The 18108-nt window shown below is 39.9% G+C and overlaps 2 protein-coding genes across 2 annotated transcripts; both read right to left on the bottom strand.

The window, feature by feature from the left end:
• Nucleotides 1-1431: 1431 nt before the first annotated feature.
• LOC145043550 (polygalacturonase inhibitor-like) lies at nucleotides 1432-2533 on the bottom strand. The gene has a single exon (XM_078992239.1). The coding sequence runs from the start codon at nucleotides 2490-2492 to the stop codon at nucleotides 1506-1508; it is 987 nt and encodes a 328-aa protein (XP_078848365.1). The 5' UTR covers nucleotides 2493-2533; the 3' UTR covers nucleotides 1432-1505.
• A 4603-nt stretch (nucleotides 2534-7136) lies between these two features.
• On the bottom strand, nucleotides 7137-8769 carry LOC145039111 (tyrosine decarboxylase-like). Its single transcript, XM_078987231.1, has one exon. The coding sequence runs from the start codon at nucleotides 8756-8758 to the stop codon at nucleotides 7253-7255; it is 1506 nt and encodes a 501-aa protein (XP_078843357.1). The 5' UTR covers nucleotides 8759-8769; the 3' UTR covers nucleotides 7137-7252.
• Nucleotides 8770-18108: the final 9339 nt, after the last annotated feature.

Here is an 18108-nt window from a genome sequence, read left to right as displayed (position 1 = left end):
TATCATGGCATGACATTACACTTGATGTTAACAAAGTAAGTCAATTTATGCACTCACCCATTATGAATCATTGGTTTGCGGACAACTGTATCTTACGATATCTACATGGTACAACAAGTCATGGTCTCTTAATCTCCCGAACATCGTGCTATGTTGTGTTCGACTCTTTGAGTGCGTTTTCGGATGTCCATTGGGTTGGATGCCCAGATTATCATCAATCCACGGGCGGATATATGATATATCTTGGATCTAATCTTTTATTGTGGTCTGTTAGAAAAGAAAGGTTGTATATCAGTCATCTACATCTACATAATCGGAATACAAAGCATTAGCAAATATTGTAGTTGAATTAACTTGGGTCGAACACTTTGTTATGAGAACTTCATGTTCCAATGAAATCGGTTACAACTCTATGGTGCGATAATTTAGGAGCCATGTATTTGTCTGCTAATCATGTCTTTCATGCGCAAACAAAGCATGTAGATGTTGTCTTTCATTTCGTTTGACAAAAGGTTGCACAAGGAAAATTGTGAGCACTTTCACTTTTTGAAGTCAAAGATAAGTGTAGATTCCCGGCCTTAGCTTGAGGGGGAATATTAGGCGAAAATTTATATATGCATTATTAGAAGGCGTGTTTTGTAAAGGTGTGACCTATTTATATACATATTTATTATCGATCATAATACAATAAAAAATATATCTTTTACCATATTTAATTACCAGAACCTTATATATCATCCGTTAGGTGTTCTTTTTTACAATTTTACTTGAATAACATATTCAAGTTGTGTGGTTGTTATCTTATAAATGTAAATAACCAACCTAAAATATTTGTATCAACAATATATCATTTACCATGTTTAATTACCGTGTTGGACCTCATATATCGCACGTTTGGTGTTCTTTTTTACAATTTTACTTAAGTACCGTATTCAAGTTGTGTGGTTGTCTTGTAGATGTAAATAACCAACCCAAAATATATTTATCACTATGAGGACATTAAGATATCGAGAACATTTGAATTTATTGTTATCCATAACCATCTATTTCTTGATTATTAGGCCATCCGGTATACTCTCAACGGAGAACCTTCGTTGCCACCTGGAACCACCACCATTGGCGTGCACACCACCCCGTCTGTTCCATGGTACAACGATCGTGGTCAATCGTTGTCCCAACAACAAACCAACACGACCAATCAGGTCTTCTTCTTCTATCTTCCTCTCTCTTTTTCTCTCTCATGCGGGTATCTCTCTTCATCGTGGAGAGTGTAGCGGGTTCAATGTGGAAGGAAGATGGATCGAGATGGTGGTGACATGGAGGTGGATGAAAATCGTGGTCGTTGCCGGTATAACAGATAATCTTATATAACCATGTAAAACGAACGCAGCTGATTTTTTTAACCAAAAAATAGAACTTCAATTTGAAATGTGTTGAGAATACTTGAAACTTTTTTATTGATTCTCGTTTGATGGTGATTAATTAACACAAAGTTATTTTCCATCTTATTTACAGTGTGCGAGTGGCGATCCACACAAACATTGATTGTGTATGAATGAAGTGTTATCGAACCCTTCAGATCGATACCTTAGTTTCCACGGCGAAGGAATCTCTCCGCATAATTTGTTGTAACTTACATTTAAAAATTGTAACATTGTTGCTTTCAGTATTTGAGTCGGTATCTTCCCATATATCTTATTATGTGATATATCCAATGTTACCAACGTCTCCTCCATGAAACTCACTCGCGAGAAATCAAACTCGAAATTGTTTCGTGAAATGTCAATTACACTAGTACTCTTCATTGCACCAAACAACATCGAGGCATCTCCTGATAAGTTGTTTCTCGATACATCAATCTGATAGATCTTCATTTTCCCAATCGATATAGGGATCTCACCAGAGAGCATGTTATGAGATAAACTTAGGCCTTGCAAGGCTGGAGAGACAAGATGACCAAATGACTCGGGGATTGACCCCGTGAGTCGATTTCGACTAATGTCTAGCCCAATCATATTTGGCAAAGTAGCTAGAGAGGATGGAATTGGGCCTGATAAATTGTTAAATGAAAGATCAAGAATCATGACACTTTTGAGTTCTTCAAGAAATGAAGGCACTTGGCCTGAGACGTTAGTCCAACTTATATCAAAAAATGTGACGTATTTCAATCTTGACACACCTCGGGGAATTTCACCTACAAGAAATGGCATCTTGTGCAAGCGAAGTGTCTTCAGATATGTCAAATCACCAATGACATCGGGTATTGTGCCTGCAAGGTTGGAGTTGGTGAGGGAGAAGTCTATAATGCGATTTGTGGTCTCATCACAATCAAATATGTCACAGCAGTCACGATCAGACGTCCACATTGGCAAGAGCTGAGGCCCATTTGAAAAGCTGTTTTTGAATTTAAGAATTGCTGCTTTATCTTCCGGGTGACAACGTTCGACTACTGCAACCGCTGGTGATAACAGGAATAAAAGTAGTATCAACATAGCAGTGAGTTGATGATACGAGAGGAGTTATAGAATTGAAATGGAAGGCCATACTCCTTTTAATCTTTTATAGACGAGTTCATATATTGGATCAAGTCAAAATTGGTGAACTGCAAATTTGGACTTTGATGTTGACTTTAGTTATAGTTTTTTTTTTTTTTTTCCTTTTTCTTTTTAAATAAAAATACAGATAAAAAATTATTTTATTTGCGTACTGGTATTTCTTTTTTTTTTTTATTATTATTATTTTGTAACATCAAAATCTCGAAAAACTTTGAATACATTTTGCTTATTAAATTTACTTATAAAACCTTAATTCTTTTTTTTTTTTTTTTGGGAAGAAAGAAGAAATTTAATTCGTCAATTACTTATTTTCTTATTCATGTTTCATTATAAATTAAAGATAAGCTGGGTTATAGTTTATTTACTAAGAATATGTTTATTTTTTTACTAAGAATATGTTTATTTTTCGAAATGGTTGTATATCATATAAAATGTGTAAAGATTAAAAAGTATTTTTATAAGTAGATAAAATGTTGATAAGATGTTGAGTTGGTGGCCATTCATTTTGTTCGACTCTTTGGAGCCATTTGGAGTCAAGTTTAATCAAGGTAATATTCACGGTCGGCCCAAGACAAGTTCAAGAGATACCCATGATTTGGACTCATCCTCCGTTACGGGTCCAATACTTTTAGCCTTACGTAGTAGTACGTACACAAGCAGCTATGTCCCTTAGGGCCCAATTTCTTGTTTAGATCTAAAACTAGAACACGTTTTCTTCCAAATGGAAGAGTGTGGAATCAAAATTGAAAGCGGGAATATATTTGAAAACGATTTTGCGCATGCCACGTTTTCGAATGAAACCTACGGTTTGGAGGTTGGGATTGGGAATTAAAAAAAAAAAAATCATTTTGAGATACCTATAGTTTCCTCTAAGTTACGGTATCGCAATTAGTAGTTTATAAAAACCTACGGTTTTGTGTATTTCTAATATTGTTTTTTTATTTTTTTGGTAGTTGACTACTATTTGGTAGAAGTTGACTACTATTTTTTTGGGGAGTTGACTAAACTATATATGTATGACCACAACGATATATGTTGAAAATGTTTTATTATGATGTGGAATTTTACGAGACCATAACATTCACTGAATGTGTTTATTTGGTGAAAAGTAAGACTAGTATTTTAGATGAATCAAAAATTAGTTTGGCTTATCAACATTACTAGGAACTTTATTATTGTGCTATTGTTGATTATTGTGATATTATAAAGTTAATCAAGGTAATAATGTTGTGTTGTTGGAGGTAAATATGTATGTGTATCTTGTGGTTGAAGAAGGTGATGGGGCTAACTGTGGCACCCATTTTTCAGATTAGATTAGTTGAGGGCTCAGAGGGATCAAAGGTAAGGTTTTTGAGAAAAGAAAAAAAAAAAAAAAAAAAAACTTTGTGTCACGACGTGGTGAACGGAGTGCCACGATATGGCAAGCCAATTCCAGGAATGTGCATCCAGATGGCCGCCATGACATGGAAGCTGCTACAACCCAATCATTCCATTTTTTTCAGAACCAATTAAAACATTTTCTTTACGCTTTAAATATTTATGTTGTAGAAAAATGCCAGTTTAAAATAATTAGAAACATAAGTTGTTTCATTTTACTAAAAATACCATGGTCACCATTAATATCCAAACATAGATTACAGCGTAAAATAAAAGGGTCCTGAAATACTTATACATGCACATTTCTTATTCACTCGACATCTTAACTAGATTCCAGTAGCTTTAGTTCCGCTACATGTGACACATATAAATTAAAAAGGTCATGTAACGCCCGGATCTTGAGGAACATTATTCACAATATGATTATCATTTTTAGGATTTCCACGGCGTGGTGGAGGTACCACCACGACGTAGCGAGGCGAGAAGGGTTCGTGTGTTTTATCTAAGCCACCACGACATGGTAGTATTAGCCACGGTGTGGTGGAAGACTAATGTAAAAACTCTATTTTCCGGGTTTGCTCCCTATTTAAAGAAATGTAGAGACTAGGGTTTGCTAATCCTTAGCCTCCATCAGCCCCTCAAACCCTAAAGAAAACCCTAATCACTTTCCTCCATTTTTGAGCTAGTTTTGGTGTTCCTTGAAGCTAAAGAAGGAAGTAGGAGGAAGGAGGAAGCAAGGATCAAGCATGAAAATATTCACTCTCCACCTTAGAACTCTTATGGGCCTTTGTAGGTGTCCAAGACTCGATTTTTATCATGCTAGGTTACTAGATCTTGAGTTTTGTCCTATAAACTTCATGTTTTTGCTTGTTGGGATGGTATATCTCCTAAAGTTTGCACCTTTATGAATCTTTGGGGAATTTGGTGTTTTTTGTACCTTGGATCTGAAGTTTGGTTGGGTTTTCAATGTATGCATGATATTTAGGTCACAAATCCTCATTTGGACCTAATATGGGTTTAAGACATGCATGTCTATAAAGCACTAACTTTTAGATTAATTTTGGTGCTAGAATCACTTCTGGAAAGGATAGACTTTAGGATTTATGGAATAAATGCTTATTGGTTAAGATCATGTATTGTTAAGGCTCTTGGGACTTTAGGATTTTGATTTTGGACCTTTTGGGGTGGTCCTAATGGATAAAGTTAGAAACTTTATCCTTCTAGATCACATTTTGGACTAGATCTAATCTTTGGAGCTCTTAGAATTGAAGAAAACAATTTAATGTATTAAGTTGTTGGAACCCCCAGCTACCACGACATGGTCCTAGGTCACCACAGCATGGCGAATGATATTTACCGATTGTTTGGTCGTATGCAAACCACGAAGTGGCCAAGGAAGACCATGTCGTGGCAGTTGGCTGGAGTCAACATTGACTGCTGACTTTGACTATTGACCTTAAGGGTTGTATTTTGACTTGTAGACCTTTGTTCAGCTGTTAATAGGTAAATTAAGGTCTTGCTATTGTGTGAATATCTAGGTGGCGTTTAGCACCTGTTGTGGGATTTTAAGAGCATGTTGACTTTTTAAACTGCTTTGCATGGTGAGTTCCATTCACTATACTTGTGGTTTAATGTCTGCCCACTAAATTATGTTTAGTTGATGATGGTTTCCTTTGTGACAATGTCCTGCTATGCCTGAATGTTCTTGTTGTATCTATAACTCTTGTTGTTATGATTGTATTCTAATTGTAGGGGTGAAAGAGACCCGATACCGGTTGAAAAGGACCGAAGGGGTTGAAATATACTCAGTACTGGTTGAAAGTGGCCGAAAGGGGTGAAATAAACCCAATACCGATTGAAAGAGACCAAAAGGGGTGAAATATACCCAGTACCGATCGAAAAAGACCGAAGGGGGTAAAATAGACCCAGTTATATTTTGACTGTTATGTATTAATATATTAATGAATTTCATTTGTGAATTTATATTAATTGATTTTATTAATATAGATTAATTAAGACAAATTATAAATGGTCGTTGTGGTTTATTCTATTTATTGTATTTATTTCGAAAGTTTACTCTAAAAAAGAGTTAATTTTTACACATTCATATTCAATATGATTTTGTAAAACATAATAATAATTTTTTATTAGTATAGATTGAATTACTTATTCATCATTTCATTTATATTTTTTCAAAATTTTATTTTAGAAAATACTTAATATCTACACCTTATATTTAATTTTTTTAATGAACCAGTGTAATACACGGATCTCACACGTAGTATTTCTAATATATAAAAGATACTTTGATACCGCTTATGAGTTTTGAGAAGTTAAATCTTTCCAATATATAAAACAGACTATGATATCACTAATGAGTATTGGAAAGTTAAAATCCACAATTTTTATAGTACAATTTATAAACAACAAACAAAAATGATTTAAAATAAATATTATTTTAGATTATTTTTACAAAACCACCAATGAGCCATTTTAATGAACTTAGAAATAGTAACGTGCATTACAATTTTATGTGTTTTAAGATTAATCTCTTTTATTCGATAATATTAAATTTTATTTTACATTGTCCCTTGCTAAAAGTTTTGCGGACGATATCTATATACCTATTTTGGCGAACTTTTTCTCTTCCACACAGTCACACATGCTTTTTCTTCTAACATGTCGTGAGGATATTTTTATTTTTTATATAAGTATAATTATAAATTTAATAGTTTAGTGAAAAAGAGGACTTGACATTGGCTTTTCCCTTAAATTTCATATGTTGTAATATATTTATTTAATTAAATGTTATCTTTAACTAATTTTTTTATATAAAAAAAAGAATACGATGTGCAGCACTTTTATAAACATGTAGGTGTATATTAGTTATTTAAAAAAACACATTTGAGAGAGAGAGAGAGAGAGAGAGAGAGAGAGAGAGAGAGAGAGAGAGAGAGAGAGAGAGAGAGAGAGAGAGAGAGAGAGAGAGAGAGAGAGAGAGAGAGAGAGAGAGAGAGAGAGAGAGAGAGAGAGAGAGAGAGCCAACAACTTCTTAGGATTTTTTTTGGCATGTCGTCTTAAAGGGCGACTTTTACCATCCAGCCACCTACGAAATCGGGCATTCACTACATGTAGCTAACTAGCTATAGAAATATGTTTATTTCTCTTTTTCATTTAGTAATATTTTATCACAATAATATTTATTGAGGTAAACCGCCCTTATTGAATCTCACGTAGACATGTTAATTTCAGAATGCCTAGATAGAGAACATGAGATATATGTTGAGTTGCTTCTTTTAAATGATTACATAGATTCGTCTTTAATCTTCCCCATTAGAAGTGGTCTCTGGTCTTGGTTCACCGAGAAGGGAAGTTGCTTCACCTTGCACCAACTCCCAAGCCATATTTACATGTCTATCTTCGGTGAGACTTGCCCCCACAGAAAATCGGATAACATAAACTCCTCCAACCACCGAATGCGTCATGTAAACTCGCCCGGTTGCATTCACCGATTCCAATAACATCTGGTTCAATGCATTTGCTTTATGGTCATTGTCATGGTGCTGACTAATAGCATACGGAGAAACTCTAAAACAAACCATAGAAAAGTATCTAGGCGCCATAATCTCAAACCTAGCGTCCATGTTGACGAGCCCTTCAAAATCCTTGGCCATTTTCACATGTTTTCTTATGTATTCCCTCAAAGCAATCGTCCCATAGCTCCTAAGCACCATCCATAACTTCAAGGCTTGGAATCTTCGTGCTAGTGATATCTGCCAGTCTTTGTAGTCGACGACTTTCCCTGATTCAGTGGATTCGTTTGCCATCAACTCTGAGGTTGTAGAGAGTGGTTTCGTAAATGAAGCTTTGTCTTTAACCCAAAGGCAGCAGCAAGCCAGATTTGTGAGCAGCCATTTGTGCGCATTAAAACTGAAGGAGCTTGCACCCTCGACACCATCAAGGAAGTGACGAAACTCAGGGCAGATACATGCACTTCCAGCATAGGCAGCATCCACGTGAACCCACATATTATATTTGCTAGCCACCTCACACAAAGGCCCCAATGGGTCAACCGCTGTCGTTGAGGTTGTCCCAACAGTTGCACATAAATAGATTGGAATTAAACCATCTTCAAGGTCTCTTTTAATCATCTCATCTAGGGATTCTGGGGACAGTTCAAAGTTGGTTGACCTAGTTGTCAAGACTTGTCGAACATTCTCAGGTTTTATCCCAACAACTTTTGCTGACTTGTGGAAAGAAAAATGGGTTTGGTCAGAACAGTAGACTGCAAGATTCTCAGTGTTTTCTCTTCCAATTTGATCAAGTGTCTTCTCTTTCGCAGCAAGGAGTGTGCAAATGAAGGCCTCACAGGTACTCCCAAGCAAAACACCACCACCTCCACCTTGATTACTTGAAGTTGAGAACGACTGGGGAAGCTGGAGAAGTTTTAACAACCACTCCATGACGATGATCTCTAGTTCTGTTGCTGCAGGAGAAGATTCCCAGTTGAATCCGACAACACTAAAACCATTGAGAAGCATTTCCCCTAGAAAGCTTGCCGTGTTTAAGCTGGCTGGAAAGTAGGCAAAAAAATTTGGACTTTGCCAATGTGTTATGCCTGGAATAATATCCTTCTGCACATCCTTCAGTATAGCTTCGATTGACTCAGGGTACATTGGAGCACAGTCGGGCGAACTTTGAAATAGATAACCTGGTTTAACTTGGCTTCTAACAGGGTACTTTTCTATGTTCTGGTAATAATCGACAACGAAGTCAGTGACCATATGGCATTGCCTCCTGAATTCTATTGGGTTCAAGGGATTCATTGTTAATATGTGATATGCCAAAGAATATAGTTGCTGTATATATACGATTCTTGGATACATAATTAGATTCCTCCTACAATAACTAGTATTGGGCTTATTTTAAATAATACCTTCTTTGTGGACTATTAAACATCTATGGAAAGTTATATGCGTGATATGTTGAAAATATTCAAACAAGTGACTATAAAATCTCATACGTTGTAATACCAAAGAAAAGTTGTTTTCCGGCCACCATTATTAAATCCTATTTAATTTGTTGACAAAAGAGAACCTAAGGTGACAATACTTTCTTGTACTATGAGTAACACATCAAATGAAAGGAACTCTCCTTGGAAATTTTGTTTTACATCAAATGAAAGTAACTGTTATTGGAAATTTTGTTTTTCCTTGTGGGATGTCAGTTGATTGAAGCCGATTTGAGGCCCGGAGAAAATAAAAATTGAGGCCTTATTTTCTGTTGCCTCAATCGATTTAATACAAAAAATATTAATAATAATAATAATAATAATAATAATAATAATAATAATAATAAATACACAAAAAATGGGCACCAAAAATTTAGAGCTCATGGGCCAAAGGAAGCAACAACAAAAGATGAAGAACTTATAAACCTTTCATGTAATCAAATTGGACAAAAACTGGGTTACCAGAGTTGAGTTTGGACTTTGGAGTCGGGCTAAGCTTAAATTAGGTTCGGATGAATATATATATATATATATATATATATATATATATATATATATATATATATATATATATATATAAAAGAAAAGTGATTTTGAGTGACCAATTTTGAGTGACGACCCAAAATATAGTCACTAAAAACATCTTTTAGTGACCATATATTAAGTGGTCATGGATTTTGGTAGTGGTATAAATTTAGTGACCAAATCTTTGATAGTTGTCACTGAGTTGTCAATAAACCATAGAAAAAAGTTATTATTTAATTTCATAATAAATATTAGTGACTAAAAAAAATGTCACTCATATGACAATTAATGACCAAAAAATAGTCGTCAAAGTGTAGCCTTGGTTACCAAAAACAGTGGTCATTAAGTACCATGTGGTGTTCAAACTCATATATGGCAACGATGTTAGTACTCACCGAAAAGATAGTGACTACAAATGGTGGTCACAAGTTGACGGAAAGATTATAATCTTTTTACCTTTGAAAAATTATACTTTGTTTATTTGAAAACAATGTAAATTTATTACATAAATAGATTTTTCATTAAACATCTTTTAAACAAATACAAAAAATATATCTTACAATTAGGGGTAATTTACAAACAAATAAAAACAAATGTTACCAGCTATAACTGTTTTTAGCGCATGATACAAATAAAAACAAATGTTACTAGCTATAATTGTTTTTAGCGCGTGATACTATTATACATTTACTATATCCGGTTTATTAAAATATTAGTTAAATTGTTTTTTCTTAAAATGTTAAATAATATATTTATGTTATTATTAGGTTTAAAAAAATATTTATTAAATTAGTTTTAATGAAAAGTATATTAATACATAATGAAAAATCTAAACAAAATAAGAGGTTTATACGCATTTGCCCTGAGTTTTTGACTAAATAGGTGTTATTTACAAAAATATTTACCAAATGGGCATGATTTTGAAAATATTTACCAAATAGGGAGAAATTTAATCTAAAACATTTATCGTGCCCTAACTCATCGCAAATGCACATTACACAAGAACGCGACTACATCTTCCGTCACACCTCCATCTCTGGCTACCGGCGACTCCGCCTCCGACCAAAACGCCGGCCATATCATACGTGGTTTCTTCCTTTTTTATAGTTCAATTTTCTACCCAATCTCCAAAAGATTGATCACGATTTGATTTTTGAAGATGCGATTTCATGATTTCATATTGTAAAATTAAGTTAAATTTCTACCGGTTCTTGTCTGTTTCTTGAAGATGCGGCTGTGGTTGTGCTTTCAATTATATATTTTGATTGGTTTTTCAGTGGCCATGGTTGCAATCAAACCACCTCATTTGTGGTGCTCTTCATGCTGAAGTGTTGAAGTGTGTAAAACTTATGCATCTATACACAACAGAACCATGGCTTTTCTCTTGAGTGTGAAGATGAAGTACAAGCATGGATGATGTATATTATAGTCCAATTTGTACAATATAGGTGGATTTTTAAAAGCTTTGTTTTCGATTTTTGAATTGTATGCATTCCATGATTTCAGGCTTAAGTTCTCTGAAAGTCATATTATTGATCTCTTAAAGCAGTAATGAATTTGCTTTCCTTCAGTCTAGTTCTACATTTCGGTTGTTCCTCTGAGGTGGATTAGTCTATTCTCAAAATTCAGGCATCATCCAAATGATCATGACACTGTCGGCACTTCCTCTTGTCGGCCCACCAGCGTTGCTCCAAATCTCTAAGCCGATGCACCTCCTTACGTCGGTATGGTAGTTTGTGTAACGACCCGTCTCTGGTATGTTGTTTTCATGTTATTTATTTAGAAGTTTCAAGAGGGACTCGGCGAGTCTATAGCCCGACTCGTCGAGTAGAGACGTGATTTTGAGCAGCGTGTAGATCGGCGACTCGACGAGTGCATATTCGGGACTCGGCGAGTCCGCCTGCCAAGAAGAAACCCTAAATCCTCGGGTTTGCTCACTATTTAAGCAATGATATGTGCCCCAACTCGCCTCCTTCACCCTTAGAGAGCTTGTGAGAAACCGTAAACCATTCCTTGTATGATTAAAGTGTTTTGGTGTGGATTTTTGAAGGATTGAAGAAGAAGAAGAAGAAGAAGAAGAAAGGACCTAAAAGAGGGAGTGTAGAGCAAAGATCCAAGGCCAAAGTCAAAGTTCATTGAGGTATGTCCCGGAATTATCCTGTTTTGTGCTTAAAACCTCCATTAGAACACCTCTAAGGCTAGTTTAATGTATTTTCCAAGCTTTATAGTTGTATGGATGCCTTATTGGGTCGAGATATCCCTTGATCTGTTCATTTAAGAGTTTTAGAGCCCTGATCTATTTCCTTTTCGAAGTTGCCTTGCATGAGAACCTTAGATCTAGCCTTTATTATGTCTTTTGAGCCTTTTAATCTTCATGGATGTTTATGGGCACGTAAAGATAGAATCTTTACGTGTTAATCGAGCATAAGAAGCCCAGATCTACAAGTTATATGCACTGGATTCAAGCAGAATCGAGTTTTTAGTAACCGCATGCATACGACGCAGCGAGTTGTTCTTCGAACTCGGCGAGTCGAGCCGCGAGTCCCCGATTTTTCCCCTTTGAGTGATTCCGAGTGGGGACCAGTGAGTAGTAGAATGGACTCAGTGAGCCGGAGGTTAGACTCAGTAATGGAGGGACTCGACGAGTTGTTCATACAACTCGGCGAGTCTAAGGCAATCTTCATAGATTCAAGAACAACTCGTCGAGGTGTTCATACAACTCGGCGAGTCGGATGCAGATATCCTGAGTTTTAGAATCGAAAGGGAACTCGTCGAGTTGATGCTATACTCGACGAGTAGCAGCGAACAGGGTTGAGAAGTGAGAGTAGGGACTCGGCGAAGTGGCGGCCCAACTCGGCGAGTCAGGTCAACTGTAAGTTGACTTTGACCGGGAGAGTTGACTTTAGCCAGGGGTAAAAGAGTCATTTTATCCCAATGAAATTATTAGTATTTGATTGAGTGTATTTGTGGAATTGTAGCCGAGGAGATACCGGAGCAGCAGCAGATAGCTTCCAGAGAGCTATACACTCAGCAGAGAGCTATACACTCAGCAGCCAGTTCACGAGGTGAGTTTCCTTCTAGTAGGAACGGGACTAAGGCCACAATACCGGCCCGTTCAGTTAGCAGTAGTTTCCGGACTTCGGTCTGATGCAGTAGTTAGTATGTTTGATGCCTTCGTGGCTCAGATAGGATTTATGTGCTATGCGTTATGTGTTATGTGTTCCGGGCTACGACCCGATGCAATATGCAGTATATGTGTTCATGCTAATTGTTATGTTATGCCATGCTATGTTCAGTCAGTTTCCGGATTTCGGTCCGATGCAGGGGCCAAGGCCCCAGTTAGTTCGGATTTCGATCCGATGCAGGGGGCAAGGCCCCAGTTAGTCCGGATTTCGGTCCGATGTAGGGGACAAGGTCCCAGTCAGTTTCAGGACTTCGGTCCGATGCAGGGGGCAAGGCCCCAGTTAGTCCGGACTTCGGTCCAATGCAGGGGACAAGGTCGTAGTCAGTTTCCGGACTTCGGTCCGATGCAGGGGGCAAGGCCCCAGTTAGTCCGGACCTCAGTCCGATGCAGTGGGCAAGGCCCAGTATGTGCTTTATATGTAATTGTATGGTATGTGGTAGTTTGGGGGAGCTCACTAAGCTTTGTGCTTACAGTTTTAGTTTTGGTTTCAGGTACTTCCGCAAGTAAAGGGAAGAGCTCGGGTTGATGGCATCGCACACACCATAGCTTTAGTTGTCCTGGGAGTTGTCTTTAGTTTTTCATAAATGTGATTTGATACAGTCTTGATACAGTTTACTCATAACACCTTGCTATTTTTTTTTGAGATATTGACGTACGAGTTTTACTTTATGATATTAACATGGTGTTTTTAGTAATTATTAAACAAAAAAAATTTGGGTCGTATTTTGGGATGTTACAAGTTGGTATCAGAGCCTTGGTTTGAGGGATTCGGATTCACTTTCGGGTGTGTCTGAACTCAAACTAAGGAAACGGTAAAGATTTTCAAAAGAAAAATGTCTTTGAAAAAGAACTTAGAAAGAAGAAGAGTTTTTATAAAAGGAAAAGGGTGTGGCATATGCGATCAACCGAGCTCAAGTAAGTACTCCCAAATTACCCATACAAGTTATGTTATGATTGTCAGTTTTAGTTTCAGTAGAACAACATGCTAGAATAGGACTAAGGATCTAGGAGGATGCCTTATGTGCCTGCTATATGTGTTTCAGCTTTACAAGATTTGCATGCTAGTATTGAGTAGAAAATAGTAGGATAGCCTGTTTAGGTTATGCCTGGTAGTATGAGATTATCATTGTATGCTAGTGCAGTATCTCGTTATGAGAATAGATTTGCTTGAGTAGTTTCCTGTATCCGAATGCTACTTGCTTTGTGCTTTGTGGGACTCTGAGTGATGGGAGTTAGCCATTAGGTGAATACGTCACATCACATGTGATCAGGGTTGAATAATCTCATAGTGTTGGATTTGGCCCTATTGCGCAGCTCTTGTTTGAGTCTAACCGTTGTAGGAACGAGTCTTTTACTCAAAGGATTGTCTGAGCCTCATCACATGTGATGGTATTCAGGTGATGGCTAATTAGTATTACAAGGAGGCCTTCAGCAGCTGAGGACTGGTTTGTGTGGAGTCAAAGATTTCCCTAGGGCAAGCCTAGGATGAGAGTAGCAGAGATCAGTAGTAGTAGAAGTGACTTGGTGGAGTCAAGGCAGTTCTTGAGGAAAGTACGGATAGATGTGGAAGGTAGTATGGGCCCGTACTACTGAAAGCAGAGGATCCGTACTCGAATCAAGGAAGGTTGAGACAAGACCAGGAAGCTAGTATTGGTATCAATGATCCCTTGAGATATTTTAGTTTTCTGATATTGCTATGATGTGTTTCAGAATGGTAGTTTTGCGTTCGAGGCCAGCAGTCGGCAGTTCAGGTGCCGGAGGCCGGGCAGTTGGATGAACAGACCAGAGAGTTTCTTTCTTCAGAGATTACTCATATCTTACTGGAACAGACTCCTGTGATCTTCGGTTCGATCAAGGAGGGTATCCTAGAGCTGATGGATGAGAGATTGGGCACCTTCCGTGCCGAGGTGGCGGCCATGATGGGGTCGCGCACACTTACGTTCAGGGAGTTCAGGGCATGTGGAGCTCCAGATTACCAAGGGGCGCAGGACCCCATAGCGAGTACTAGATGGTTGGAGGATGTGGCCAACGCTTTCCGCACGAGCAGGTGTCCCGAGGGGGACAAGGTTAGATTGGCGTCCTGTCTTCTGAAGGACAGGGCACGGGATTGGTGGGAAGAGGTCGGACATACCATTGGAGATGATGCAGCGCTAGATGCCATGACCTAGGCTGATTTCTCCACCAGGTTCAGGGCGGAGTTTGCACTGATTATTGAGGTGCAGCAGTTAGCCAGAGAGTTTCAGGACCTCACCCAGACTACAGAGACCGTGGCGGAGATCACCACAAAATTCAGGGAGAGGGCTCTTCTCGTTCCTCAGTATGCAGCCGATGAGGAAATGAAGAAGTCCCGTTATCATGAGATGTTACGGAGCGATATCCGCCAGTTTGTGAGCCGGTCCAGCTGTAAAATGCTGGATGACATGATTTCTAGGGCTCGGGAGAGGGAGATTGACCTTGAGATGGAGAAGAAGAGGAAACCAGAGACGGTTTCGGGTACAGGTAGTTCGGGAAAAAAGTCCAAGGTTTCATATCACAGATCCAGGAGTCAGCAGAGCCACAGTCGATGTGGCAAGTGTGGGAGATTGCACGATGGGGTGTGCAAGGCAGGGAATTCCGGCTGCTACAAGTGCGGTCGGACTGGGCATTTGAGCAGGGATTGTACGTCCCTTGCTACCGCTATTGCAGCATCAGATCTGGTTTGCTTTCAGTGCAATCAGAGGGGACATAAAAAGTCCCAGTGTCCGAGTTTAGTTGCAGAAGGGAAGGTAGCTGCACTTGCCCCTGCTACTTTGAGGATTACAGATGGCCGGCAGGGCCGAGCCGAGGCGCCAGTGGCAAAGAGTAGAGCTTTTCAGATGACAGCAGAGGAGGCACGAGCGACTCCTGATGTGGTGACGGGTATGTATCTTCCCTTCATCTCTATATTATTATTGATTATTGCTTATGGTTATATGTTTTGTATAGGGTCGTTCTCTGTGAACGACATTTCTACTACAGTATTATTTGATTCGGGGGCTACCCGATCGTTTATATCGCTAGCGCTTAGCAAGATATTTAGTAGAGCTCCAAGGGAGCTAGATTGTCCACTAGAGGTCGAGATAGCAGATGACAGGACCGTGAGGGTCGCCAGAGTGCATAGAGGATGTTCTCTTCAGTTGTTCGACGAGCAGTTTCCGGTGGACTTGGTCCCTATTCCCCTGCGAGGGAATAAGGTTATAGTGGGCATGGATTGGTTGAGTCCCAACAGGGCGGTGATTGATTGCGAGTTGCAGCTAGTGAGGGTTCGCACTCCCAGTGGGGGAGAGTTAGTAATTCAGGGCGACAGGCCACACCGTGGACCAACTTTTTGTTCAGTCGCGAGAGTGAGGCGCTATTTTCAGCAAGGTTGCGCCGGTTATGTAGCTTATGTCTTGGATGCCCAGCAGAAGGGCAAGACGACAGTTGACGATGTTCCGGTAGTGCGAGACTTCCTGGATGTATTTCCAGAGGATTTACCAGGAATACCTCCAGAGAGGCAGGTCGAGTTTGGGATCGACCTGATTCCTGGTGCGGCTCCGATAGCTAAGGCACCGTACTAGCTAGCTCCCCCTGAGATGCAGGAGTTGTCTACGCAGCTGCAGGAGCTACTAGACAAGGGTTTTATTCGGCCAAGTAGTTCACCTTGGGGAGCGCCGATCCTGTTCGTGAAGAAGAAGGATGGGTCGCACCATATGTGTATAGACTACCGGGAGTTGAATAAGGTAACGGTGAAGAACCGTTACCCCCTCCCGAGAATAGACGATTTGTTTGATCAGCTTCAGGGGGCGTCTTGGTTCTCCAAGATCGATTTACGCTCCGGATATCACCAAATGCGGGCCAGAGGCGAAGATGTGCAGAAGACTGCTTTCAGGACCCGCTATGGTCACTTCGAGTTCGTGGTGATGCCTTTTGGGCTCACTAATGCTCCAGCCGCGTTCATGGATCTCATGAATCGCGTATGCAGACCGATGCTGGATCAGTCTATGATAGTATTCATAGATGATATCTTGGTGTATTCCAAGACTCAGGAGCAGCATGAGGAGAACCTGAGGGAGGTGCTAGAAGTTTTGAGAAGGGAGAGACTTTTCGCAAAGTTCTCCAAGTGCGAGTTCTGGTTGCGTGAGGTGCAGTTCCTTGGTCACCTCGTCAACCAGAAGGGTATTTTGGTAGATCTGGCCAAGATAGAGGCTGTGATGAAGTGGGAGGTCCCGAAGTCTCCATCCGAGATTCGGAGCTTCCTAGGTTTGGCAGGGTATTATAGAAGATTCATTCAGGATTTCTCCAAGATAGCAGTACCGCTCACCCGATTGACCAAGAAGTCGGTGGTATTTCATTGGGGGCCTGAGCAACAGGTAGCGTTCGAAACCCTCAGGCAGAGATTGTGCGAGGCTCCGATCCTTACCCTGCCAGAGGGAATAGAGGATTTTGTAGTCTACTGTGATGCCTCAATCACAGGTATGGGAGCAGTATTGATGCAGCGAGGGCATGTGATTGCTTACGCCTCGAGACAGTTGAAGCCTCACGAGGCTAACTATCCTACCCATGATTTAGAGCTGGGGGCGGTGGTGTTTTCCCTCAAGATTTGGAGACATTACCTTTATGGGGTCCGTTGTACCATCTACACAGATCACAAGAGCTTGAGGTACCTTATGGATCAGCCGAATCTAAACATGAGACAGAGGAGGTGGTTGGATGTGCTGAAGGATTATGATTGTGAGATCCTTTACCATCCAGGGAAGGCCAACGTAGTGGCCGACGCCCTAAGCCGCAAGGTGACAGTAGCCCCTATCAGAGACTTATGTCTGAGGATGACAGTGATTACTTCATTGTTGGAACGGATCAGGGAGGCTCAGGTTAAGGGCCTCAAGGAGGAGAAGCAGAAGTGTGAGAGGATAGTGGGCCGAGTAGCTTCGTTTGATTATGATAGTCGGGGGTTGTTGACCCTTCATGGGAGAGTGTGGGTGCCGTACGGGGGCGGAGTACGGCAGGTGTTGATGGACGAGGCTCATAAGTCTCGATTTTCTATCCACCCAGGGGCGACGAAGATGTATAGAGATCTTCGACCTGATTACTGGTGGCCCTGCATGAAGCGGGATGTCGCTTGGTATGTAGAAAGGTGCCTGACCTGCAGGAAGGTCAAGGCAGAACACCAGAGGCCTCACGGCAAGATGCTGTCGTTAGACATTCCCGTGTGGAAATGGGAGGACATCACCATGGATTTTATCACCAAGCTTCCCAGGACCGCACGCGGGGTAGATTCGATTTGGGTAGTAGTGGATCGGTTGACGAAGAGTGCTCACTTCATACCGATCCAGGAGAGCATATCGGCAGAAAAGTTAGCCGATATCTATGTGCGGGAGGTAGTTGCACGTCATGGAGTGCCGGTATCGATGGTGTCAGACCGAGACGTCCGTTTTACATCCAGATTCTGGAAGCGG

The sequence above is a fragment of the Lactuca saligna genome, chromosome 4 (assembly GCF_052625555.1).
Source record: "Lactuca saligna cultivar CGN05327 chromosome 4, ASM5262555v1, whole genome shotgun sequence".
Taxonomy (NCBI): domain Eukaryota; kingdom Viridiplantae; phylum Streptophyta; class Magnoliopsida; order Asterales; family Asteraceae; genus Lactuca; species Lactuca saligna.
The sequence above is the reverse complement of the archived record's forward strand: the minus strand, read 5'-3'. Positions and strand labels throughout refer to the sequence as shown.

Excerpts from the sequence above, each read along its gene's own strand:
- LOC145039111 (XM_078987231.1), bottom strand. The coding sequence starts at position 8,758 with ATGAATCCCTTGAACCCAATAGAATTCAGGAGGCAATGCCATATGGTC.
- LOC145043550 (XM_078992239.1), bottom strand. The coding sequence starts at position 2,492 with ATGTTGATACTACTTTTATTCCTGTTATCACCAGCGGTTGCAGTAGTC.